The sequence below is a fragment of the Macrobrachium rosenbergii genome, chromosome 28 (assembly GCF_040412425.1).
Source record: "Macrobrachium rosenbergii isolate ZJJX-2024 chromosome 28, ASM4041242v1, whole genome shotgun sequence".
Classification (NCBI taxonomy): domain Eukaryota; kingdom Metazoa; phylum Arthropoda; class Malacostraca; order Decapoda; family Palaemonidae; genus Macrobrachium; species Macrobrachium rosenbergii.
Genome location: NC_089768.1, coordinates 15016136 through 15037500, shown reverse-complemented (window position 1 = coordinate 15037500; position 21365 = coordinate 15016136). Strand labels below are relative to the sequence as shown.

Sequence of the window (21365 nt, the reverse complement as noted above, 5' to 3'; positions counted from 1 at the left end):
TATATATATATATATATATATATATATGTAATGTAATTGAAGGCCATCCATTAACGAATTTTTCTGGACTGGTGTAAAATAATATTTTGGTTTTGTTTGCTCTTTGTGGTGGAGGAAGGGAGGAAGGAGGAAGGCTTTGCAGTACCATAAGTGGGCTTTGGAACTTTATCCTATCACGTCTGTGTTGCATTGTAAATTCGAAAGAGCCGTGATCGAAAATGTTGAAATTATTCAATATCAAAGTTTAAAGGGAAATAACAATATGAAAAATGATGTAAATGGACATTGTGAAATTAGGTTTCTAAAACATTACAACGATTAATGATCATTAGCATAATAATTTCTTAAGTCATCTTTAACCAGTACTTGACTGACACCCATTAAAAAGCGAAATGTCACAATATATTATCATATAACCAAAATTGTCTCGTTTTAATTTCAAATGAAATCAGTGATCTTATTGTCATCATGAGTAAATTCTTAAAAAGGAAATTCCTATACCATACCTTGGTTAACTGACATTCCTGTTGTGTTACCCAAATCACCAACGCTAAATTTATCAGACATTTCCTTCATGTTCATGATATAAAAAGATGTTAATGAAAGTTCCGAAAGTTTTGGCAAGACGCCCCCCACTATGCATTCCTAAGACAATCTTGCTGTGTGACAATTTAATTTTCTCACATATGGGAAACATTTGACTTTGATTACAGTCCTAATTTTTCTTTACGACTTTCAATCTGCATTGATATCTTTGTTTGAATGGATGCAGGAATAAATAAATAACCTTCTTTTCTGTCAAAGCTCTCTTCTATCCGAGCCTTGGTTTGATCTTGTTTGCTCTAAGAGTATTCTGGTTAAAAAGGAAACAGACTAAGTTAACTTGGGAATTCATTTTATTCGAAGTTGTTTTTATGTCCAAACTGACCTGATGGTACAGATTTCCTTTATACTCTGTTTTTTTCTTTTAATTCATCCTTGGACAAGACTACCGTTATTACTCAGACTTCTATGCATACAGTGTATTCTAAGATTTTCGGCCATAAAAGTCAATAAAACTGGCTGGCAATTTCCTAGCCAAGCATGTGACTTTGTGCGGACATGTTGAATCACTCGGTATCGCAGGTTACTCCACTGTAGTGACGCATCACTATTGCAGCACACTGCTTTTTTCTCGTTTAATTAGTATAGGAATATGTTATTTTGTTACAAGTAAATTAACCATTACCGTGCAACATATTTTGAATCATTGTTGCAATGAAGTCTATTGTAGTTAAATTAAAGAAGATTGCATTCTAATCTGAATATATCTCAAATATAAAAAGCCAAACACACTCTGATCAGAAAAAAATTATTCTTTTATTAAATTAAGTTAGTGTTTTATGTAAATACAAATATGTATATAATTTCTTTTAAAAAATTTAAATGTTGATTTATATGAAGTTATGAATTTTTCGTAAAATTTCCCCTCTTTTAATTTTTACTTATCTGAATTATTGAAAAGTCAAATAGAATTTCATTAGAATATTTTATTCCCTTACTGAACGACCATTAATCTATATGCTTATAAAAACTATATACTCTTCTTTAACGAAAAAATGAACCATTAGTAATCTATATGTAGACTAATAAATCATACTATGAATCTCTTTAATAAGCACACTCACACATGAACATATTATATATATATATATATATATATATATATATATATATATATATATATATATATATATATATAAACTGTATATATATACATAGATATATGCATACATATACATACTGTACATTCATACACATACATATATGTATACATATGTATATATATGTAATTGTAATAGCCACAATGCCCTCTTAACTTCTTGAATTCTTCGCCCTTTTCTGGATACGCTTGTCACTACAAAGCCATAAGATCCAATTGCATGAAATTGAAGTGACTGTGATGTCCGGTCGCGGGAAACGAACCCGTGTCACCATAATCACAAGGAGGCCACGTTGCTGACCTGAGTAGGCTGTTATTTTCATAGTTTTATCCTTCTTTTCAGAACAATTACAAATGCTGTATCATTTAAACGTTATACTACAGTTTTGGAACGATACTTTTGGAGAACTGTTAAGTAAAGACTACCATAAGAAAGTAACTGTTCTTAAAAGAGAGTTAAAACAAAAATATCAGCCTAATCAATATGTATACGACTAGCGTTTGCTTGGCCAAGATTCTTTTCCTTGTTATCATACTAGGTCATGTTTTCCTTGGCATGATTCGATAAATTTTACCCTAGAGAAATTATTTTTTATAAATTCGAATGTCAGTTGTACTGAGAATAACGCTTAAACGATGTAGCATCTTACAAATGTGTAATTTGAGAGCATAAGTATAGCCTAGGCTACCCAATTTCATTTTCTTGCTATCACCAATCTATGACATATTTGATGTAAAGTATCCCAAGATTTGTTACTCAGAAAAAATACAACTATTTTTACTCTGAATCGAACAATAAAAATTGTTTTCTATGGTTTATTTACGCCGTCCTAAAATACTCTCATCAAGTGTAACGTTTAGGAATTTCAATGAGAAGCCACGTTCGATAAAATACATTTTGTTAAACAACTCTAACGCTGCCTTTGCATGTCTAAAACTGAAAAATTGATGGCATAGACAGTATACCATAAGCCTACCTAATAGAGCCTTTGCATGTCTAAAATTGAAAAACTGATGGCATAGACAGAATACCATAAGCCTACCGACTGCAAAGAATTCTCACTGACTGACAAAATACAGCAGGTGTCTTTATGCATGACAGTAACATGTATAAAAGAGAGACGTTGACACCAATAGCCTATTGGCCTACTTTCTTCTAAGCAGTTTTAAAACGAGCAAGATTTATTCTTTACTTTATATTTTGCGATATATGTAAGATTACTGATGTTCTGATTTCAAAAGTGAAATCCCCATTGCACAATGTGCCACAAAAATACGCTGAAAACACGATAAACTACATAGCAACACCCGGAAGCATATCTACTACGAACAAGACAGCATGGGTAGTATGGGAAAATAATATTCAGTACGCTTTGCCAACCCGTGAAATGTTATTCCATTTTCTCTACAAGAATTTCCTCTACCTATTTCTACAATTACAAGCTGCACAGCCTACCATTATGAAAAAATCGAACGAAAACCAATCGCTGGACACTAAGCAATTATTCAACACCCGCGGTTCCAGGGCCTTTGAAGTTCGCTGCAGGGCTCTCCTGCTGCAAGCAGCGCTACCCTGGTGGCTAACCACTAAACTCCGTAGTACTATTGACAGTGCCTGCTGGTAAAACATCGAAATATTGTCGTTAACATCCATTGTGTTGTGGTTTGAATTCCTAACAAAACACTTATTTTCTTATAAGACACGGGATTATGCACAAAAATAAAATTATAAATGTCTTTTTGAATTACGACCGATAAACGTGAGCTACAATGATATGAAAACAGAGTGCCCGTGAGCAGTACTGGTCAACGTTTCCTTATATTGCTTGTTTTACGAAAGTAGGAATCATGGCACATGAATAAAGAGGGCTAGCACCATGATGCAGGGGGTGGGGGGATAATACGACTGCAGCCTTTAAAATTACGGCGGGAGAATATTTGGGTTGTAGTATAAGATGATCATGTGTATACTGAAGTGTAATAAAATGTTACAAAACAATTTAAAAATAAAAAAACGAAGTTATATCAAAGTACTTATACAATGAGAAGAAAGGCTACGACAGGTTATCCTAATCTAGCCAAACATTCTAAATGCGTGGTCCCATGATTTTAGTTCCCCATGTGATGTTACAAGGATCACCGCATTTCTAACGGTTTTTGAAATATGCTTCTGCCTTTTCTCACATTCAGCAATTTAATGACAACTCCAGAAATCCGTATAACCATCGTCGGGCTCTGACTTCGAGTATCGGTCTACGTATTCATTTTGTTTACAGTGATAGATATGAACTAGCGGGATGGCGCCAAGCCATCATGCCTTTCTAGCAGGTGGGCATTCTCCCAAGAAACTTAGACGCCGAGCCATCATACCTTTCTAGCAGGTGGGCATTCTCTCCCAAGAAACTTAGAAAATCTTTTTTCATCACAATTGACACCGTGGCGTAAGGTCAGGCACAACACTATGAGACAAAACTCCATGTGTTGCTTCACCTGTTTTTCCTTCTCTACCACCTGGAGGTCGCTCTCCAACTGTCGTAATCTCGTGATTGTTAATGCGGAACTGTTGTTTTGTTTTTGAGCTTAAGTAGTAGCGGAGTTCTGGAACTATTTCAGATATGTGAGTTTTCGCTAGGAAACTTTATACACTTTTGGTATCACGGTTTTACTCTGAGCAGCTCCTTCAGATTTGTGTGGGACTTAGGCTATCTGACCTTTTATGGAACACTGCTCTTTTACCTGAGAAAACTCTTCCTACATAACTCTTCTTGATAAAGTTGACTCTAAGGCTTCCGTATAATTAACATCTACTTAATTTACTTGCAAGTTAGATCAATTTAACCGCTGTGAGGTTGTCTGTATGTGTTAATGCGTGCACACGCTGCTACGTGCGGCTGTGTATGCTCGTCCTTGTGTGTGCATTGCCTGAGCTTATTGTCTTTATGTTACTACCTTTTCCACAAACGCGCTGAACACTGCATGTCTCGCAGAGCTAGCTGGTACGCTCGTTCCTTTGCTTCTAAAATATGGTACTATTCGTCTTCTTCTGTGACTCTTAAACATATTCTATCTCGATTCTTTAGAAAAAGTTGGTCTCAGTCATTTCAAAAGGCAATTCCTGTAGCATTTTTTAGCGGTAATTAAGGTTGGTCTTCGCAACAATTCACATAATTTCCTTACAAAACGAGGTCAGATTTCGAAAATGATAAAAAGTAAATATTGATAACAGACTTGCATGAGCACACACAATTAGATATGATATTTTTCTTTTGAGGGCTAGCACTCATTGATGCATCTGTCCAGTCTTAACATTCTTTTCTGACTGAATTGAATAACAATACAAGTCCATAAATGAAACTTCTCTCTGGTGGAAACATTTCCTGTGGAACGGAATTCTCCTCTCGTAAAATTGCCTCCGAACCTGGAAACGGCCCAGAAACTAACATTTGAAAACCGAGAAAGAATACGGTGAATTAACCACCAACTGAAAAGGAAAATATTTTCAAGAAATATAAAAAAATATTTCGTGACGATCTTGTTAAAAGATGGAAGCATCGAAACCGTTCATTATCATCCTCTGGTCGATTATTAACGGTCATAAAGTAAATCACGCCTGAAATTATGACAGCAACAACGCAATATCCTTGAACAGGTGCCAGGTCTAGAAAGCCACATCCGGGTTATCACCAAATTGGCAAGCGGGCTCTTAAAATGACGGTCGGTATCGCGCTTGCACTAAAAGTTGACTCGCAAGATGCCCGTGGAAATGGGAAGCGAAAGGATTATTCTTCCATTTAGATTATGCACCCCCAATGAAAGCAACTAAGTCTTACTTCCTTAATAGAAAATTTGATGCTGAATTATTTCGAAATAAGGAAATGCGAAACGAATGCGAATGCAGAAATGATACGACGGAAGTGGAAAACTAGTATAGCACTCCCAAATAAAATCGTATAAATGAAGAACGGGAGGATGGTGTAGAAATACAAATATGGATATGACACTTAAGCAAAAGGGATTAACCTCGCACACAAATATCAGCATGTGTCACATGCCATGTATCCAACACAGATTCATACGAACATAAAATAACTGAATTATATATATATATATATATATATATATATATATATATATATATATATATATATATATATATATATATATATATATATATGTGTGTGTGTGTGTGTGTGTGTGTTTTAGGGAGGTGGGCAGGGGATTATACAAAAGCTTTAATGATTTTACGTTTATATTTCTGCAAGTGTCTAGTATATCTAAACAAACCTTAAGCTTTCACCTGCCACCGCCGACCTCATCTAAGTTTAATGGACCCTCAAGTGGCAGGTGAAAGCATGCGATTTTATTCTTATATTCTATATGAATTTTGATGTATATATATGTGTGTGTATTTGAGTTCAACTCAAGTTTCATTAAGGAATAGATTATGACCCCCATTATTTTTAACTGGGTTCTTTCCAACTCTCTGAAGGTAATCTATTCGTCTCTGCTGTCCTCAAGATGGTGACAGAGTCTGTGACACCGTTCGTATTTCTCACTCGGCGTGAACGCGATGAGTGATGAATTTTTGATTATTAGTTTTTCTTCTAAAAGCAATGGGAAGGAATAATACCAAGCGTATTATTATTAAATAACCATTTCATTTAAAGCCAAACGAACATCTGAGTTAAAATTGTCTGTCAGTACGTACTCATTTGATAGGTAGTAGACAATTTGTAAACAAATAAATGTTAATCAGGTAGGTTCTTTTGACAGAAAAATTGCTTAATATTTAGGGAAAACGAACAAACAATGGAACATAGTAATCTAAAATAACCTACCAGTATTTTAAAGAGAGGTCAGTTTCTCATTATCTGAAAAGTACCGCTGTAAAGGGAGTCGTTTGTAAAAATGCACCAGTAAAAGTAAACACACAACTTCATATATAATTAATATTCACTTTGTGTTTACTTAGTGCAAGAGACCTACAGTACACCTAAACATTCTGATAGCCATTATATTGATCCTACCATGACTAACAATAATAAGATTTAGTAATACGACTATGCTATGTCATGTGAAGCTGTGTTCACGAATATGTGGTAGCGTTTAAACGCATATGTACATATTTATGTTGTCTGTGAATGAATTTATTTCCTTACCTTTACATACCGACACTAACACCTACGCGCACATACACACACACACACACACACATATATATATATATATATATATATATATATATATATATATATATATATATATATATATGTTTGTATGTATTTGTGTGAAACTATCTCATAAATTAGTACATGTTCATAATAAGGGTTTTCTTGAAAGGTGATGAGTTGTGTGTCTGTATTTACAGGTACATATATACACTTTTATCAAATACCGATAATTATGTGCACACACACATGCAAACATTTGCAAAAATAAATGAAGACGAGAAATGAATCCATTCTCACATTCAAATCACTTATCGAATAATGAAAGGCTCATAGGAGCAACATAATCATAACTGTTTGCACTCATACTCATTTGCATATGTTATGCACACTTATTTCCATAAATAATTGAAGGCGAGAAATAAACACTAATTCTGACATTCAAACGAAGTACGAAAGACGCATAAAAAGAGCAACATAATTATGATTATTTGCATACACGCTCATCTGCATATGTTCTGCACACTTATATTCGTAAATGATTGCAGACGAGCAATAAAAATGCCTTCTTACATTTAAATGACCTATCGCAGTACGAAAGACCCATAAAAAATGCAAAAACAAAAAGAGCATCATGACTGAGACTACCATTTTCCACAGCTGGTGATGGACGTGGAGGAGTACGTGCCGGGCGAGATCGAGGTCCTTCAGGACGACAAGGAGCTGACGGTGAAAGGGCGCGTCGAGTTCAAGCACCGCGGGGGCAACACCACCACCAGGACCTTCCACAGAAAATTCCACATCCCTCACAACTCTCGCGAGGAGGACATCGATTCGGCCTTGTCCAAAGATGGTATCCTCACGGTTTATGTGCCTAAAAAGGTAAGCATATGAGAAAGGAACCCAAGATCCTTCTGTAGTTCGTGGGATGGTGGTCAAGATTAATGATACCCATATATCAAGTCCGTATCCTTCACTTATCATGATAGCCACAGTATTCATCGCCAGTAACATTAACAGCAGCGAGTAGTTGTTGTGGTAGACGTAGCAGTAGTATCAGTGGAAATTACAGTAGTAGTAGTAGTAGTAGTATAGTCCTAAACATTGGTGATGATTCTCAAGCTTATTTATCATCCAACCACTTCCCTTCGGCGGAGACTAATGTTAACACTAAACAGATCTGCTATAAAGGTTAATTTTTTCCCAGAAAAATTTTATCAGTAGAATATATAACATTCCTGCAGAGAGAAATGTTTTACCTTAACTTAAACTGAAAAACTTTTAACATTTTGTACTATATGACTGATCATGAACAGAATAACATGCAGCTATTAAAAAATCCTTTGTGTGATTGACGCCAGAATTATTATCATTAATAGTAGAATTATTAGTATTATCAATATTTTTATTATTGACGGATTTTCAAACTCACATGAGTACCTCCTCTGTCAGTAAGGTTGGGAGTCTTTACTATAGCAATTGGTATCCTCAAGTCTATGATGTGGTCTAACATAAGGACTTGTTATCTCAATCTTATTTACTACTTCACTCCCTCTGGCTGTAAATCCATAGCAAGTACCTTATCTGACCGCTTAATATATGTTGCTAATTGCGCCATTTTCCTTATCAGTAGTGGTCTTCTCGGTGATCTGTCAATAACATGGAGTGGTGGCTTGCCTTTCGAGCGTGTAATCTCCAGCACATACTATGTTGTGGTGGCGTAATACTATGGCAGCATAGTTTTTTTTTTTTACCTTTCATTCAATTATTGTAATAGTACGTTATTTCCTTACAGGTTAATTAATCATTACTGTACCACACATTAGCGAAAGCTTTGAAAGCACTTGTAGCCAGATATGATTTTTGTTTCCCGCCATGCCCTGCGTCTTTTAACCTAACCTAAGATAGAAAAGGCTAGCCTTGTCAATTCTTTGTCTTCAAAGGGTTTGAAACAATAATTAGAGAGTAGCTATATAAAAACTGCCATAAGAAAGTAATTTTAACTTATTTAAGACACAATTAGTGAAAAAATAAGAAACAGGTCAATAAAAATACTTGCCGAATCGATATGCATAAGCCTTGCATATGCTTGATCAAGATTATTTTCCTTGTTACTATTCTTAAAGGCTATTTTTTCTTTGGCATGATGATCCGACAACTTTTACCTCTGAGAAATTTCTTTATATATTATATTCGAAGTTGCACTTGAGATAAGGTTCAAATAATATAGCACCTTACCAAACGAGTAGTGTAATGGGACAAGTAACCTATAGCCTAAGCTAGGAAACTAAATTTTCTTGTTATTACATATCTACCAATTATATCGTTTGATGAAAACATAAATCACACGATGATTTGTTACACGTAAAAAATTCAACTAATTTTGCTCTGAATCGAATGACAGAAGTTGCTTTCTACGGTTTGTTTACGTCGTCGTGAAATACTCTCTGCAAGTGTGACGTTTTGGATTTCGTTGAGAAACCACGCTGGATAACATACAATTTGTGAAACAACTCGAACGGTGTCTTCTCATGTCTTAAACTGAAAAACTGATGGCACAGAAGGTATCCTACAGGCCTACCTACTGGAAAAAGTTCTTAAAGACCAACAAAATACAGTCATATATATCACTGTAACGTTTAAAAGGCGGGTGTGTTGACAACCAGTACTTTATAGGCCTAGCCTAAGCATTTTTTATGCAAAATCTTTTTACTTCCTATTTGAAACATGTGTAAGATTAATGATTTTCTGATTTCAAATTTCAAATCGCCAGTGCACTTCAGTAATACAATAATGAGCTGGAAATACGAGACATATCAACTGAGAAAATTATTGCTAACGAGACATTTAACTAACACAAAATTCAGCGTGCTTTGCTTACCTGTGAAATGTTATTCCGTTTTCTCCACAAGAATTCCCGTGCACACTTTCTCAATTATAAGCTGATCAACTCACCATTATGCAAATAACGAACGAGAACAATCACAGGACACACTAAACGACTAGCGAATTTCCGCGGTTCCCGCGTGTTTGAAGGTAGTGGTAGCCTCGTCAAGGTTCTACTTCTGCTTCTGCAAACAGCGCCATACACTCCTGTTAGTATTGACCCTCATATTTCAGTCCTTACCTTTCTGTTCTTCGTTGATGATTTCCTTTACATTTCCATTTGCCTTGCCCATTACTGTAGAGTCATTTTAGCTCTCCAGAACTCAGTTAAGTCCTCTTTTTTTAATAATTTAAATGTCAGGTTAAAAAAGGGAAATGCCATTTGCTCATTTATCTTGAAGTGATCAAGGGTCGGCGATCATTTAAACTTGAGTTGCAGTAAGGATCGTGATCTAGATCTCTATTAGAATTTTTTTTAAACACATGCACGTATTTACATGAATATTACTTGAGTGATGATCAGAGCTAGAACAGCCCCTTTCGATCAGGCTGTTGTCCAGATTTCGTAAGTTAAATTTTGCTATTAGGTTTTCCTGTTACTTGGATTTTACAGAAACCTACAATCACGAGGTTTTTGAAAAAGGGAAGGACAACGGTGACATAGCGTCAAATTAACAGACTGCTTCAGTAATCTGTAAAGAAAAAATTGTCAGATATAAAAGATTATTGTTGGATTTTCATGTACGTAAATACTTGAGTAAGACAGAAAGGGAGGTGGTAAAGGAGGGAAAATTCCCCACATAAATCATGATAAATATATATATATATATATATATATATATATATATATATATATATATATATATATATATATATGTTTGGCAGTATATGTTGTTTCTCCTCCTGACTTGATTCTCTCTCTCTCTCTCTCTCTCTCTCTCTCTCTCTCTCTCTCTCTCTCTCTCTCTCTCTGCGTGCTCATACAGAAACACGCACAGTCGTTAACTTATTACCCCTAAAAAGTCAAAGACGTAAGAACAAAGGAATGTGGTGATAAATTTAGTGAAGGCGCCCTACTGTCATCTAAAAAGTCTATTTTAGGAACCGATGGTGCCAAGAAGGAAGTACTTGCTTGTTTTGAGTTGTTGTTTATATGTATGCACGTAAGTATGTATGTATGTGTCCCAATTTGCTCTTGTTCTTACGTTAAGTAAGTTCATCAGTGAAAAATATAAAGCTACGTTGCCGTGTTACTTTAGACTCTAGGTCTACATGCTTCTCCGTGGTTAGATTGATTTTCTTTGTTATTTCCAAGCTCTGGAAACTCTTAGTAGGTGCACACAACATTCAGCTGCATTTTACACTTAGTAATAAAACTTTTTTTGATGTAATGAGATGTACATGTCTCACACACACGCTTACGAAACAAGGGATAGATAAGGATAAGAATTTCATTCACGGTTCATTTTTTGCACAGAAACTAAAGGAACGTTTTACATTTCAGAAAGAACGTATCATCAAAATAGAACTAACGGACTAGCCGAAGAAGGTAGCTCCCACAAACGTTCTGAACATCACTAACAAGCCCCAGGACCTAGACACAGAGTAAGAAACGCCTGCAAATCGCCTTTTCGTCCAACGCACCCTTCGGTCTCCATCACACGCAGGGTCGGATTAGATACTTCGGAGTATACAAGCGATGCTCAATTGTCAGCGATGAGAATGAGATCACGTCCTGCAGTGATGATAAACATTGATAGTTTATCATTGTCGTAAATGAGCAAAGCTCACTGCAGGGGGAAGGCGACGAAAATAATGTCGTAGACGGTTCATAGAGTTTTTTTGAGAGACATGGCGTTTGCCAATTAGCATGCCTTAGCACGGGCTGTTGATAAGGTGTGTGACGATTGATAAGCATGCAGACGAGCAGGGAAGGAGAAAAAAATGGGTATAGAAGTGGAAAAATAAACCTGGGAGAGATCGTAGAGGTGAGAAATAAACGTGCTCAAAGTGCAGTGGAGAGACCACATACAACTAGATACTAAGGAACTTGAGTTTATCTCTGTATATTTATGTGATTTTGTGATAATTGTAGTGCCTTGTGACACTCGGTAACTGGTATCCCAGAATTTCTGGGTTAAGTATAAATTATATAACAGACCGAATGAAGATTATCTTTGTTGAATGTGATCAGAAGCTGTGACCATTTCTATGAAGATAAAATTATTACATGGGCGGATATGATTTATTCTTATTATTATTATGGTTATTTTTAATCAATGCTGTTAGGTTTTAGGTGCCTTTTTAACGGAAGCAAACATTGATTTATAATATATATATATATATATATATATATATATATATATATATATATATATATATATATATATATATATATATATATATATATATATAGACTATATTTCAAAGAGTAAAAGTTACGAAAAAGATTTCGAAAGGATACTTTATGACATAGACAAAATAATTTCTTTAGTAGGAGTAGAGATCGATTAAATGTGTACATATGCATATAGAAAAAGTAGACCAATAACTTAAATTTTTTTATTATTATGTAAATAATCAAATGCTCAAAAGTTTTTTTTTATCAATCTGGTACCAGCCTCTCTCCTCTTGTTTTTTTGTGCCAGATATTCAAGTCATTTCAGTCAAGTTCCTTTCCTGCTTAATTCACAAACGTTGTTTCTGGATGATCAGCTATGTTACATCGTATTGTTCCTCGGTGGGAATGTCTTCCAGTCTTTATGTATCTTATTTGCAATTGTTACTTTAAGAGACTCGGTGCTAGTTTGGCGTGTTATCTACGCGTCACCTCCGAGATGCTAGTAATAAACATGGCGGAAGCTCAATGGGACGCCGTGTTTAGTACTAGCCCCTCGGCGATCAACATATTATATACAGCCATTTCTATATTGTGTAATCGACAAATTATATTAATAAACGATATCTTTGTTCCCCGAGGGGATAGTATTAAACAGGGCGTCCCATAGAGCTTCCGCCACGTTTAGTACTAGCACCTCGGAGGTGACGCGTAGATAACAAGCCAAAGCAGCACCAGTGACTCTTCCCTGACTTATGAATAAACCTGGACAAAGAATCACTCTGGACCAAAACGTGCCTCCATCCGGACAAAAGCCAAATTAGATGACTTTAAGAAAACAATAGATCTTATAACTAAGAAACAAGTAAAGTATTCACCGATATTCACCCGTAACTTTCGACCTTTACTGGGACTTATTTTCACCTCCAGATTTTGAGAAACAACGATTATGCATTTTTTAGTATGTTTGGTTTCCGAAAGCACAGCAGAGATTCTACAAAAGTTAAAAGAAATTATTCACTTTTTGAACATTCAAAGTCGTCTGTCAAATTGTTTGTCTTACTATTTACTCTCTTCTCTACTCCAGCTGAATGATCAGCTTCTAAACTAACTACTCCTAACAATGCTAGTTAAAAAAAATAACTGGTTAACTAACTGCTGGTATCACGATACCTCCATTGCTGAACGCTTATCGTAGAGAAAGAATTGATTCAAGATTTGTGTCCTGTCAGGTATCACTTATACAGATTGGCTGTGAAATGAACATTAAAAACAAAACAAGCTTAGTTGGTGAGACTAATCATGGCAGCGTGTAATTTGGCTAAAGTTTGTACACTGCTACTATATGTAGGCAGAAAATCTGTACACTTTTTATGCAGTCTTCAACTGGAAATAATTAAAGAAACACTCTTAATCATATCTTCGACGAAACAGAATAAGAAAAATCATCCAACTAAGAGTTAGAAACCTAGAATAAACATGATTCGCTAAAAAAAATTAGCATACAACTCAATCTTCAGCCAAAGATTTATGCATTAATCAAATTCCATCTGATTTTTTTTAAGAATTACAAAATACGTGACATTTATTCCTAAAGCCATGTATTTTAATTGCATAATCAGAAAGGTTCGACAGGCCTCACTGAACTAGTCACTTAGGATGTAAGTAATTTTCTTTCAAACTTGACGAGGTCGTAACCACTTCGACGAATCCTGAAGAGGATGGCTTTTCGAAAACACCGATTTTCTTGCGTGATTTTATTTAATTTTTTTTCTTTTAGTTCTCATGGTCAATATTTTAATTACAAAGCAGTGGTCACAAAAAGAGCGTACAAATTACATGCCTTCCGAGGGATACATTGTTGCACATCTCACTTCAGGATCATTTTTATGTCACATTCGTATGTAATGAAATGTATCAATTCAATTGCATGATTGAAAGACCCAATTTAACTTCTGTGCAGACTGCACCATTTCAAGTCTGATCAACACACAAACTTCGTATGTAATTACAAGTTTACCTGAAGTGAACTATTGTTTATACATATATACACATATGAACATTTGTAGAAACTGTCTCCAGAATAAACGTTTGCATCCGTATTGCATACGGCATCTACTGTATACAAATGCAAACACTCACCATATATGTATTTGTAAACAAATCAATCTAATTGTATCTTATAATGTTAAAGTGAATGTATGCCGCTACATTAAACGGGTTAAGCCAATTTCAAATGGGTACGGAAGGACCTGACACATTAACCAATTGTAACTCAAGAAAGTTATTTCGTCCAAAGAGAAGTCGTCTCATTAAAGATGTCTTTCACAATGACTAGAAGTTCGAAAAGCTCTCTATTACATTTCACTCGACCATTTTATATATATAATCCATTATCATTTCCTTTCATCTTTCTCCTGAACGGACTACATGTTAGATTAACGACGGATGTAGTTATTCATTTAAAAAAACTGCTTTTTGCGCTTAGTAATCTCGTAAAGATGTAACGACACAGGTAGTGATTTGCCTTAATCGTATTAATATGAAATGACTTGAATCTGCAAGTGTCACTGCAGTGCGTAACAGTTATTTATTTAACATTTAAGATTCAACCATATTCATTTCATTTTTGCGCTGACAAAAATCAGAACTCAGACACAATGTTGGATATGTATTGTGGTGGCCGCAACGACTTCTTAAGTTCTGTAGGATATTGTTCACCTATGATTTAAAGGACTTTCCTAAGCGTAGCATAATTATTTCTTGCAATCAAATTCAGTTTTGTGTTAAGGATTGTCAGTCATGAGAAGATGTCTGCTGTTTCACCAAATATTTACATTTTACAGATGAAAATAATGAAGCGTATTCACAACTTTTCGCTACTAGCGTAATAGTCCTGTCGTCTAATCAAAGACTATCTTAAGGGAAACATTTATAATTTGATTAACTCATTATGCCATTGTTAAAAGAGTAAACATAAATAGGCTCCAGTTCACCTTAGATCATCGAAATATTTAGCTTTTAAAAAGAAATTAAGATCTGAAATATGCAGATCTTAGACGGGACTGATGACTCAAAATGAGACAACCACTGATTCCACTTTTGTGAAAAGTGTTCTCTATGTGAAGGGACTGAGGAGAGGAGCAGTCTTACTCCTTGTCTGATGGAAGAGATTCGCTTTAAAAAAAAAAAAAAAAAAAAAACTACCTCTGTGTTTGTCAATTCCTGTACATGGAACAGCTGACAGGAATTAACAGCCAGCCATGACTGGAAAGAACAAAGTGGATTACGAAAGATGGGAATGGCCTTTGGAGTGTTATCAGAACTTCAGAGCTAGATTTTAGTAGGGTTACCCACTAAAAGTAACTGAGGAAAAAAAGAGCAATTGGGAATTGTCATTTCAAATCCTTTGCATTTATTCATATTATGTAAGTAAATTTAAACAAATTGAAATCTTTTCGTCAAAGTTTATAATTCTCCCTCTCCCTCTCTCTCTCTCTCTGTAAATAACAAGGAAATGCTTATTCTTAATCTCTCTTCTTTTGAAATAAGCTTTTATCTCCGATTTAATATGTTTAGGAGGTTTTCTTTTTTAAGGCCCTAAGGTTATTCTTCAACATGCCTTATTCATCACATTCTTGAATTTATGTAAATCAGTTTGTAAGAAGAATTTCTGGGACCGAAAGTGTGATTCTCACTTTTAAAATATGCTCTCGATTCCTTTCTTACATAATGTGTTGTACTGTCTTAATATAATCCACTTATGTTCTTTTTAGCCTCATCAGTGACTTTCTGGTCAAAATTCCCTTCCCTTAAAATTTAGGAGCTTCTTCATCAAGATTAAAATTATCTTAATAACCAGAAAGTTACTAAGGAATCTTTCTAAACTTAAAGATCTCTCCCCAGTCTTACTGTGGGTTCACCAGCCAGAGAAGTTTTCTTCACAGTTCTGAAGAAATATTGACGTTTCGCCGCCCAGCAGTGTAATGACCTTTGCTACTAGAAACCGAAGCGACCTATTTTGTTAACAAGCAAATTTCTGACGACTATAGTTGGTACTGATGATGTATGTCTATACACGGAATATATACATACATCGTTGATTTCCTGACGGAGTGTATATCACACATGCAGCATTTTGTCTACGCTTTCGTTAAACGATATGTTTGGCTAAGTCAGACGATGGCCATTTGTACTGTGATTTTGAAATTGAATGTCGGTGTATATGTCGTTTTTCTTGCTTTCAGAGGAATAAGATATGGGCGTCTTTCAGTGCCGAATATTTAATAATAAAAATCTTTTGACTATTTGAATATTTTATTTATTTCCAAATCCGTTTGGGTCGTCTGAGGGTGTTTGGAGAGTGTAAGTTGTAAGATCTTGTATCCTTTAGCAAACTTGTGCCTGTATCATAAAGGGAACATTGATGATTTGCCCTTCCTCTGCAAGTTATGATGGTTATTCAATAGAAATTTTAGAGAAAGATGTCTTACGGAATTTTAGGCCAAGTGTAGTCACCATAAGTGACTGCCTCTGGAGTTTAGGCCGACTGCTGATTAACCAGAATATATAATTTATAATAACATGCCTCATGGTCCTATTATGCTTCGTATTCACACATACATACCCATGTATGCTTATAAATACCATTGAACGCATGAGAAAACTGTCATTACAGAGATGAGTTGATGAGAAATGACAAAACCTTTCAGAAATCCCTTCTCAAGCTGTCTTCTGATGCTGTCACCGCAGATATAATGTGTGGCTAATTTCAACAACGTCTGCACCTTAATCATGTCACCAAGCCAGCAGGCTCTTAACGCAAATATTTTTGTTATTTGAGTTTCTTTTTAATGGATTCAAGGCAGTGCTTAGGAGTTGTGCTTCCTGTTGACCTGATGAATCTGAGTTGAATCCATTGTTACTTGCACAGCAAGAACAAACTGTTGTTTATTGAAAAAGCTTGCTTTGTACTTTAATTTCTTTTATCTACAGTTTTTCCAGTTTTGTCTGAGTCTTAAACTTGTATTTTTTATCTTTACCCAAACCATATAAATGTATAAATTGAATATTACTGCACAAGCCTTTAGTAATTAATAATAGTTATGTTATATGCCTCAATCATCAAGTGACATATTTAATTAGGTGTACATATATGCTGTTGAGGGTCGACAAGATAGAGGTAATGATGAACATGCCCAGATTAGGAAAATGAATGAATTAATTAATGAAAATGAAAAACAAGGATAATATGAATAACAAATGAGCGACGAAAACACTTTTTGAGAAGTCTGGCAAAAAATCTAAGTTCAATGATTCACAAGATCAGGGGAATTGTCAGTGAACAGTAAATAATTAAGCAAGGTTGCATTAATGAACAGAACATTCATGCACACCAACAAACAACAATTGTAGATACTCATTCTTCAATTATATATATATATATATATATATATATATATATATATATATATATATATATATATATATATATATATATATATATATATATATATATATATGTGTGTGTGTGTGTGTGTGTGTGTGTCTCTCTCTCTCTCTTTCCAACTTCTTTATGTAAGGAAATACATTCATATAATGAAAGACATCACCTCAGTCTTTCTCCCAAATAGATACCTTCAGAATTCTTATGATATCTCATCCTCAGACTCCTTTTATCACTCCCATTGTAAAACATACAACAAACCTTGAACACCAGAAATAAGTTTAATCCCTTTTCAGCATAATATACAGAGACTACAATCACAAGTTACTGGACTTGAACATTCAAATATTCAACAGTAACCAAACCCTTGGAATTATGCAATATGACTATAATGTGCTAAATCACTGCCAAAGATGTCACTTACAGTGACACTTACAGTGCTATGTGGCTGCTTGAAAGTTTGACAAGTAGATAACACAAAAGAGTAAAGTAACAAGCTTCACACAGTGCACCACGTTCCTAGCAACAAGGTTCGACCGATGTAAGTGCATCTGTATTTTATCTTCCTTTTAACTGATTTTTGAATCTAAAAATTTTTACTCAAGACTGGGGATAACCAAATTAACTTGAGTAATGTGTGATATCTTAGACATCCTCACTTCAGCTTTGGCAGTGACTGTACAGTCTCCCAGTCATGGATCAAGACTTCTAGTGTCAGACTGATTTCTACACGCATGGGACAATTTCAGCTCTGTATGGATCTCTTGGGTAACAGCAGAGCCCTGTCATGGTTATGAAGATTAGCATGAGGAAACGGAATTCATACCTGGGTGGCCCAGTTAGTCACATTCATTGCTGATGTTACTTCATGCAAATACCATTGCTGGATAGATAATAACTGATGCAAAAAGATTTCCGGCCAACTTCTCATACCCTGTTAACTTGTAAATGGCATAGCGAAGGCTCTACACATATTGTAATATTGGTATAACTGCTGCTGGATGTTTATTGCTAATTTCTGCAGCTTTGTGTCTTAAATGTTTTCCTGAGAGGTTAGTTGGGTGTAAGCTACATTGCTTGGTGTAGGAGGCTGTCATGACCTCACCTGAGGTGAGGTCACAGTTTGGCGTGACAGAGGGGTCTCAAACCGTGGCCACGACTCGGGCTACTTACCCCGAATGAAGGACAACTACGGTTACCTGGCTGCAGGACTCTGGGCAACCTTATTCAGGCTAATTGTTCTCACAACCAGTCATGGGCACTCACCTTCATCTCTGCAGGCTGTGCTATTCTTGTAAGAGGAATATCCTTTGTTTCTGAGTTGAGGTGACCATCCAGATCAGTAAAGGGAGTGAAAAACAGCTTAGGAATGCCACAGAATAATGCCAGGAGACTTCAAACAAGCGTACGCCCTTTAGTGAACTCTAGGGTGGGATTGTAGCAGATGATTTTCACAACAGACCAACGGTCGTGTGAGAGAGGCAGAAAGAAATCAAGACAATCAAAGCAACTTACAAACTGTTGTCTTAGACTAGACCCTTACTTCAGCATTTAACAGACTGACTTTACTCTATCAAACTTAATAAAACTGTGTTTATGAAAATATCCCTTGCAAACAACTGGCATGGGACCTAAGAAGTAGTGCTGAAGTAGATGGGAATTATGGAAGAAGCCACAGTCCCGACTGAGGAAAGGCTTGGCCGCCGAATTCAGCGTTAGGTAGCTGCTAGACAAAGAGGGTAATAACAGACTTGATTATGTAGCTTCTAGAAAAAGAGGGCGAAAACAGAGTTATTCTTTTCACATGATGACAAAGTTTTATTAAATGATTCAGGAAACTCAGAGGAAAGGATCGCTTTTACATTCTGGAAAGAAGAGCAGGAAGCTTTTACCCTTTTATTCACAAATTCTGCTGAACATTCGTGGGTTTTGAAAGTCATGCATACTATGGAGACGTCGTAGCCAGGAAGTTCCTAAGGTGAAATCTTCAAAATGGCCAGAAAACAATCGCTTCATGATGGTACTGAAGCGAATCCAAGCTGGAAGCGAGAGCTGTTCAAAGAAGAAATGTGTGTGGAGTTCGAGAGACGACCAACCTTAGTAGATGCAAAGGTATCAAAGCTAGTTTTGCAATGTTGTTGCAAAACATGCTTTCACGTTGTTCTGGATCCAAACTGAATGGTTTGACTTCTGATTTTCAAACACTACAAGGAAAACTAGGACCATTATGTGAGGAGAATGCAGGTAATTAATTTTGAAAACACTGAAACTCAGATTTAGTCGTTATTCTGACATACCAGCCAGTCCCACATTCACCTCGTCAAGATATTAAAGAAAAACTTTTCAGAACAAGTGGCTGAGAAACACCATTTGTCAAGAGTAGCATCAAACTGCCTGCGCATGTAGCAAGGATATGGAGGAAAGAGTAGATCCCTGACTCTTGCCACAATAATATATAGAAAAATCTTTTAATGAAAATATGGGGCAAAAAGGAAAATGATATTCATAATCATAATTATACTGATGAATTAGAAAGTAATACTTCACTAGGAATTAATTTCATGCTTAAAGTACTGTCGGATATCTTAAGAATGTTGCATTCGCTGGCTTAGATTGATATAAAATTAATGTATGAACATCGAACATAAGCAACAGCATAAAAACTGTAAGGAGGCATATACAAATGTACTGCATTCTCTCTCTCTCTCTCTCTCTCTCTCTCTCTCTCTCTCTCTCTCTCTCTCTCTCTCTCTCTCAGTCAACCGGCTTCAACCTATGACCTCCTCCTCCACATACTGATAGTGTGCTGCCCACGCATCCGATCTCAATGCCCAGCTTTCCTACTGTACAGTGTACATGAAGAGCCGTTCTGGCTAATATGGTGCCAGGCAGATTTCGATCCTCCACCTCTCTCTCTCTCTCTCTCTCTCTCTCTCTCTCTCTCTCTCTCTCTCTCTCTCTCGAGTGGAAGAAGCAGAGGCAGTCCTTGACAAGAGATATTCTGACGTCTTATTTGGGATGTCTCTCTTAAGCCGGTATCAGTGACCTCATGTCAATTCGCTTTTGGTAAACATCGCCATTATCTTCCGTCGTTTTCTAATCTTCATTCTTTCTGTCGGGTATGTTTAGATATTCGTTTGATGTCGCGTTCGAACACTGACTTGTTCTCCTTTTTATACGATTATTTTTCTTCTTTAGTATGTTTTCCAGGTTTAAGCATTCGAATGTTCTATCCTATCTTCTTGATGAGCGTGTTCTTAACATTTGCAAGTTTTGATTTTCATGTAAACATCTATCGGTTTTTTATTGCTTTTCCGTTTGGTCTGGCATTTTCTCAAATGCTTACCTGCTTTTATATTTACTAAATTGACACTTATAGTCTGTGATTACTGGACTAACAATACTCCCGTATGTCTATTTGGTTATTTAATTCAGTCAAATATTTCTAAGCTGAATTAACAATCAAAGTCCCACAGAACAGAACGGCATGCGAGAAGAAAGAACGAAACCCAGAACAAATGTGAAATAGTAAACATAAATAGATACAGAGGAGAACAACTGAACAACAGATGAAAATAAAAGCAATAGTTGATCCACACAAACTATACCTCTGCAGCGCAGCATTTTAACAGGACGCCGCAGGCTCTGTGGAACATTAGCCTGAACGTCCGCAGCACTGCCAAGTAACCAGTGTATCTATTCTACATCAATATGCGCAAAATATCTTTCTCATTAGGAATGGATGGCGTACAGTAACTTCAGTGTCTAAGACACGACATTTTAAGTTATAATTACCTTGATCAAAGAATAGAAAAGCACTTGGAG

At 35.8% G+C, this 21365-nt stretch overlaps 2 protein-coding genes across 7 annotated transcripts in view; one reads left to right on the top strand and one right to left on the bottom strand.

Moving 5' to 3' along the window:
• LOC136854066 (centrosomal protein of 112 kDa-like) overlaps positions 1 to 9965 on the bottom strand; it is a 227743-nt gene extending 217778 nt beyond the window's left edge. For 2 of the 3 annotated variants that reach the window (XM_067130181.1, XM_067130182.1), the window contains exon 1: positions 9752 to 9965. The gene's annotated coding sequence lies outside the window, so the exon portion shown is untranslated. Of the gene's footprint in view, positions 1 to 3158; positions 3242 to 9751 lie in introns of those variants that run through there. The other variant, XM_067130183.1, reaches the window with a different exon arrangement.
• Positions 1 to 11987, top strand: part of LOC136854063 (serine/arginine repetitive matrix protein 2-like) — a 105185-nt gene extending 93198 nt beyond the window's left edge. For all 4 annotated transcript variants that reach the window (XM_067130172.1, XM_067130170.1, XM_067130168.1 and 1 more), the window contains 2 exons: positions 7531 to 7752; positions 11261 to 11987. In XM_067130172.1, the coding sequence (XP_066986273.1) occupies positions 7531 to 7752; positions 11261 to 11296 (258 nt within the window). In that variant the 3' untranslated portion in view covers positions 11297 to 11987. The remainder of the gene's footprint in view (positions 1 to 7530; positions 7753 to 11260) is intronic.
• Positions 11988 to 21365: the final 9378 nt, after the last annotated feature.